This window comes from Salvia hispanica, chromosome 5 (assembly GCF_023119035.1).
Source record: "Salvia hispanica cultivar TCC Black 2014 chromosome 5, UniMelb_Shisp_WGS_1.0, whole genome shotgun sequence".
In the NCBI taxonomy this organism is placed as follows: Eukaryota; Viridiplantae; Streptophyta; class Magnoliopsida; order Lamiales; family Lamiaceae; genus Salvia; species Salvia hispanica.
The window spans coordinates 14,761,282-14,768,057 of record NC_062969.1 but is presented as its reverse complement, the minus strand read 5'-3'; the positions used below and the strand labels follow the sequence as shown (position 1 = coordinate 14,768,057).

At 38.0% G+C, this 6,776-nt stretch overlaps 1 protein-coding gene across 1 annotated transcript; it reads left to right on the top strand.

The window, feature by feature from the left end:
• Positions 1-560: 560 nt before the first annotated feature.
• On the top strand, positions 561-5,009 carry LOC125189498. Its single transcript, XM_048086770.1, has 9 exons — positions 561-3,048; positions 3,141-3,325; positions 3,397-3,465; positions 3,539-3,691; positions 3,823-3,986; positions 4,051-4,198; positions 4,304-4,426; positions 4,507-4,594; positions 4,660-5,009. Exons 1-9 carry the CDS (start codon positions 561-563, stop codon positions 4,854-4,856), a joined length of 3,615 nt encoding a protein of 1,204 aa, XP_047942727.1. The 3' UTR covers positions 4,857-5,009.
• Positions 5,010-6,776: the final 1,767 nt, after the last annotated feature.

Below are 6,776 nucleotides of genomic sequence, written 5' to 3'. Positions count from 1 at the left end.
TTTTACCTCCAATGAAAACAACATAAAGAAACTTTATTTATTTTTCTAAATAGTTCTATCAAAATTGTTTCTAGTAAGCTTTGCTTGATGTCATTTTATGCCATGCATGTACCACGTCCAACACTGTCTCTTTCCCTCTCTTACTGTCACACACTCACACACCTTATAATCTCAAGAACATATTGTTTCGCCTTAAGAAATGTTATATATATATATTTCTCCCTCAATCTTACACGAGATAAATTGTTATGCAATATATAAACATTTAACTTCCCTTTCAATATTCTTACCTCACATTTTTTTACGAGAGTTACCGTTACTGAACTCAACTTAATTACTCCTTATATGTTGCACGATAAACATTTATCAGTATCTGTGTCAGGTTGCACGATATATGTTACGTTCTTTTGTGTTAATTCTTATGTCCGTATGGTTATGATCATTACTTTGTCGAGTTGAATGTGGTGGATATAAGCAGCACATATTGAATTTAAATACTGATGTATCCTTTTGTTCTAGGGATTGAAGGGCAACAATATACTATTCTTTAGTTGTGCATGATGGCCTACGATCAGAACTCAATACCCAAAGATTTGCGTCCGTTAAATCTTATGAGAACTCTGCCTGAGGATCCTAGGATTTCTCCGGCTACTTCTTCTGGAAGGCCAGTTGAAGGATACTATGCTAGCCCACCGGCTGATGGTAGCCCGGGAGCAGTGCCTCTAGTTTATTATCCTGCCACAATTCCAGAAGTTGGGTTTATACCTAAAGCATTTAACAATGCTGGAGTTGCCGGATGGATTCAACAAATTATGCCGCCTCCTCAAGTCCAACAAGGTGTTGTGAGTGGTACTGTGGTTAATTCGTCGTGTGTATATTCAACCAGTCCTAATTGTGGGACACAAAACGGGTGTAGTCCTTTAGATCATGCTTGTGATGAGGGTGGTGATCATGATTCTTTGACAGGCCGGAAGGTCAAATTCTTATGTAGTTTCGGTGGGAAAATACTGCCACGCTTGACTGACGGGGCATTGAGATATGTAGGAGGGCAGACGAGGATAATTAGTGTTACAAGGGATATTCTATTTGGTGATTTTGTTCAGAAAATGGAAGATACATATGCACATAATATGGTGATTAAGTATCAGCTGCCGGATGAGGATCTTGATGCACTTGTCACCGTTTCTTGTCCTGATGATCTTGAGAACATGATGGATGAATATGAAAAGTTGGTCGAGGCGTGTTCTGATGGGTCTGCTAAGTTGAGAATATTTCTGTTTTTGCCTGCAGATCTTGATCCGATAGGGCATTTGCAAGACGGTGGGCAGAGGTATATAGAAGCTGTGAATGGGATAGGGGATGTGTTTAATGGTAGAGATTGTATTGATAGAAAGGAGAGTATTGAAAGTACTATTTCTGTTGAGAACTCTGAGTTGAGTGGGGGTGATAACCTAAGCCATGGTACAGGGGAGGCTGCTGCCGGAAACCTTGTTCCTTTCACTACAGCACCAGCATTGGTTTATGGAGATCCTAATCCGGTGCCTTATGCCGACTCTTATGCTGCTACTTCATTAAGCATTCCAATGGCTAAAACAAGTGTGGGTTGTGTTATGAATGAGCAAGATGTAGAGAGACCTTCTGTGCCTCTCGCATCAACACCTGTTATGAGTTATCCGGCTTCTTCATCGTATTATGCAGATTCTCATCAAGAAACATCCAGTTATGCCCAATTTCATCATCCCCACATGGGATTCCCAAGTCAAATTGTAGGGACTATTATGGCTTCCCCTCAACACTTCACTTCTGCCGTCCGCATGAAAATGAACCACCCCTCGTACATCGGTATAAGGCCCAATATAGTTCCTGCTGTTGGTCAACCTCAGCAAGTTCAAATGGAGAATTATCCTTTTGATAACATCATGTCACATAGGCTTGTTCAAGGATACAATGTCAGTCAAGGGGGAGTCTATAATTGGCAACAAATTCCACATCCCGAGCAGATAGGTTTATTAGAAGGGGGCTCGACTCCTCAACCAGAACGGATCATAAGAATAGAGGACTGCCAGATGTGTCAAAAAGGATTGCCTCATGCTCATTCAGATACAGTAGTTCAGGAGCAAAAAGGAAGTCCTTCTAGCACTATGTCTGATATCAGCTCTATGTCTTGCAATATCCCATTAGATGCTCGAACCGTTCCACACAAGCCAGAAAATCAAGACCCTTCTAAGGTGACAATTCCTCACGGTGTCGTAAGCGGAGTGCAAGTTCCATATAGTGTTTTTATAGCTAATACTCATCTATCTTCCCACCAGAATGTACTTGTCCAGGCTAAACATGAAAGGTCCTTAAACAATGATTTTGTTCCTATCGGTATGCATTTGCAAGGTCGCCAATCCCCAACGGAGTACTCTCAAAAGATATGTACAGATGATTCTACTTCATCGCCATACGACTATAAAACTATAGCGGAAATCAGAAATGAAGACTCACAAGATAACAAGCCACACCAGATTCCTATAGGGGAGGTTGTTGGCAAGCACACTTACTCATCCACAGAATCCTATGAAGTGATGTCGACTCCTCCTTATTCACTAGTCGGGACCAGTCCTTTATCCTCGGATGAAATGGTTGGAGCTCGTGCAACAGAAAAAGAACATCCTGTTAATGAACGGAACGATAACGTTTTATGTTCACAGCCAAGAATAGGTAGTGACAAAGGTGTTGCTCATGAGGCATTTGTATCGGCATCCCTTGGAATTGGAGATATTCTAGAGACATCCGCGCCACAATTTATCCACCAGGATCCGTGGAATATGCGCCCTGATACCCATTACCCTCCTCCTAAACCAAGCAAGATTCAAACAAAGAGGGATCATAATGCAGGACATCGAGATCCTTTTGTGGACAACAATCTGTTCAACGGTGGAGAAACACCAACAACTAATTCTAGGGAGTTAGTGTCAGAAACTACACCTGATGATGGAGTTCACCACCTTTCCAACAATCTTAACTGGGATCTGAGTCCAGATCATAGTTCGTCCAACAAAGGTCTACAATCTATTTTTGTTTTTCTTTATAGTTAATACAAAACTTGTTCCTCTTATTTCATTAAACTATAGTCGTTTTTCATGCATATAAAGGTTCAAGTGAGGAACAAATAAAGAGAGAAATTGAAGTTGTTGCTGATGGCGTGGCAACCCCGATGTTTCATTTGTCTATGCATTCAAATCCAGACTCATTAGCGAATCCGAGGAATGATTCTGCATCTATATCCCACGAGAATTGCGATGGCCAACCTGCTAATGTAGATCCAAAGCAACCAGATGTATGTGATTTCTTAAATTTTCACAAGACTATATTTATGTAATACTTGATGTTGCTGAGTATGTTATTTAGGAAATCAAGACCAAATTATCAGAGAATACAAGTTTTGGGTTCCCTGCATCAGGCGTTGGCCGATTACAGGTTTTTTATCTTCTACTAGCGTTGTTTGATTTTTAACAAGGTTAGCATTCTCAAATCTTGTTATTCTTGGCAGATTATTATGAACAGTGACCTGGAAGAACTACGAGAACTAGGTTCTGGCACGTTTGGTACTGTTTATCATGGAAAGTGGAGAGGCACTGATGTTGCAATTAAACGTATCAATGATAGATGTTTCTCCGGAAAGCCTTTAGATCAAGAACGCATGGTTCGTCTCTTTATTATTCTGGTGAACCGTGATCTGTTTTATAGTTGCCTTTGGGAATATAGCAACTACTATTTTGTCTTGAGTGAGATTATTTTATCTTACTATACTATAATTTTGGAAAATTTAATCAGAGGGATGATTTTTGGAATGAGGCCATCAAGCTAGCTGACTTACACCATCCTAATGTTGTTGCCTTTTATGGAGTTGTGCTTGATGGCCCTGAAGGCTCAGTTGCAACTGTCACTGAATACATGGTCAATGGTTCTTTGAGAAATGCTTTGCAAAAGAATGATAGGTATCCTATTTATTTTTCCTATACATATATAGTATTTAAAATATTCTTTACACTGAATTGGCAGGATTCTTGATAAGCGCAAGCGTCTTCTAATTGGCATGGATGTTGCATTTGGAATGGAATACTTGCATGCAAAAAATATAGTACATTTTGATTTGAAAAGCGATAACTTATTGGTTAATCTCCGTGACCCACATCGACCAATATGTAAGGTTAGCGATTGAAAATATAATTTTCTTTTGTATGATGAGAGTGTGAAAGGGCAAGAAATCTCCACATCGCAAAAATGTGTTACCCCTCTCTCATATTGCTTGTAGGTGGGTGATTTGGGACTGTCAAAGGTGAAATGTCAAACACTAATATCAGGAGGTGTAAGAGGAACCCTTCCATGGATGGCCCCGGAGCTTTTGAACGGAAGTAGTAGCCTCGTCTCCGAGAAGGTCTGTTTTTTTATCCGTTTATCTATTACTCCAATAGAACATTTCTAAGTTAGCTAAGTATTTATTTTTTAAATTTACAGGTGGATGTGTTTTCATTTGGAATTGTATTGTGGGAACTTCTAACTGCGGAAGAACCATATGCAGATCTGCACTATGGGGCCATCATTGGTATGCTTTCATCTCAATAACACTGATGCTTAAATATTTTACTTATGTCATCTTCGCGTTGGTAGGCGGTATTGTTAGCAACACGCTGCGGCCTATTGTCCCGGAAACATGTGATCCTGATTGGAGAGCTCTCATGGAGAAATGTTGGTCATCTGAGCCATCTGAAAGGCCAAATTTCACCAAGATTGCAGAAGACTTGAGGGCTATGGCCCTTAAACTTCCATCTAAAGGCCAACTCCAACATTCTCACCCCAAAACCTGATTTCTCTCTCTTTCATTTACTATAATACTCCCAATTCCACCTCAACAAAAACTAGCTAGGAATATAATCCTATGCTTCATGCTTACAGTTACAGTGGTATTTTTTGGATGAGACTTACTATAGAGTTATAATCCATTTGCAATGAAATTAAGGAAAAAGTATTAGCCTCATCTAATATTCCAACGAGGTATCTTTGCTAATTAAATACACTAATTCTTATTTTTAAAATAAATATATTTTTGTTTGAACATCTATGTTATAAGTATTATGCTGCATACTAAATGCAAGCATAAATTAATTTTTGGTTTTCTAAATTTATTTAATTTTAAAAATTATTACTCCCTCCGTCCCAAGATATTAAAGCCCTTTCTTTTGAGCACAGGAATTTAGGAGATGTTGTTTAGTGGTGTAAGTGGAGTTGTTAGTAAAGGAAATTTTTACCATAAATAGAAATGACTCAAATATGTTGGGACACCCCAAAAAAGAATAAAGGTCTAATATCTTGGGACGGAGGGAGTAATTTAGGGATGTCAATGTAGCCCACAGCCCGTGGGCCGGCCCGAATAGCCCGCCAAATTTACAGGGCTAGGGCTGAAAAATTCTAGCCCGATAAAATTACAACCCGATTAGCCTGCACCCGATTAACCCGCAACCCGTTAGGGCCAGACCCGAAAACCCGATGGGCTGACCCGAAAACCCGATAAAATTTCTATCGTTCTATTTGTTTGACTCTAATTCGACACTTCATTGGTTATTTTATAATATAGATTACTAAAAAATAACTTTCAATTTTATATATTAAATATATAAATTATATATTAAATTTTTATTAACTTAATAATAGACATATAAATTAAAAACTTCAAATTCACTAAAAAATATATTTAAATTTCTAAAACATGCTTTAAAATTTCTTGATGTTTTTGTTTTATTTTGCATAAATCTCAAATATTAGTGTTTGATCATGTTTATATTTGAGTTTAAGCATATATCTCAAATTTATCATAATTAAATATTTTACATTTTATAAATACAACTAATTTTCACCATTATTTATTGGATTGGACGCATGTTAATTTTATTGGTAGCAACCCGATTAGCCCGCTGGACTAGCCCGAAACCCGAGCTTTTAGGGTTAGGATTGAACTTTTATAATCCGAAAAAATCACAGCACAGTTAGCCCGCACCCGAATGACCCGTAACCCGAATAGAGTTGGCCCGAAACCCGGTGGGCTGACCCGATTGACATCCCTAATTTAAATTCAACTTATTCATTTTCTTTTTAACTTACCTAAAGTATGTACTACATAGCTAGAAATCGTTCATCTAATTCATACAAGCATCCAATTGTATGTAGGCGAATTCTATCAAAATTAACCAAGGAAAAGGAGTGGAAAATTCGTTGAAGCGAATATTTTCTTTTTCTTTATTTGTAATGAAATGAAATAGTAATTGCATGAGGTTATAGAAGTGGTGGGGCCGGGCCGTTTCATTTTCATTCTTCACTGTTTTCAAATATATTTTTATCTTCTTCTAAATATTCACACTTGTAAAACTATACTTTGAAGAAATAATTAGGGATCGGAAAAGTGTATTCTTATTGCTTGATTACAATGTGTGCTAGGGTTACATCCTTTATAGCCATAAGATATTTTACATATGGAAAACTAAATCATAGGAGGTCATATTCTAGTTATGGTATACAATCAATTTGGAATCAATCACCTTAATTTTGTGATTTCTTTCCAACACTCCCCCTCAAGTTAAGCAACGGATTCCCGATACTTAACTTGCTTAGTACTTCTCTAAAAGACTTCGCACTCACGGCTTTGGTTAGAATATCTGCCAGCTGATTCTCTGACTTCACATATGGGAATTCAACAATCTTGGCTTCAAGCTTCTCCTTGATAAAGTGTCTGT

Coding starts and splice junctions, on each gene's coding strand:
- LOC125189498 (XM_048086770.1), top strand. CDS start 561: ATGGCCTACGATCAGAACTCAATACCCAAAGATTTGCGTCCGTTAAAT. Junction 3,466..3,538: donor CAGGCGTTGGCCGATTACAG/GTTTTTTATCTT, acceptor TATTCTTGGCAG/ATTATTATGAACAGTGACCT. Junction 3,692..3,822: donor CTTTAGATCAAGAACGCATG/GTTCGTCTCTTT, acceptor AAATTTAATCAG/AGGGATGATTTTTGGAATGA.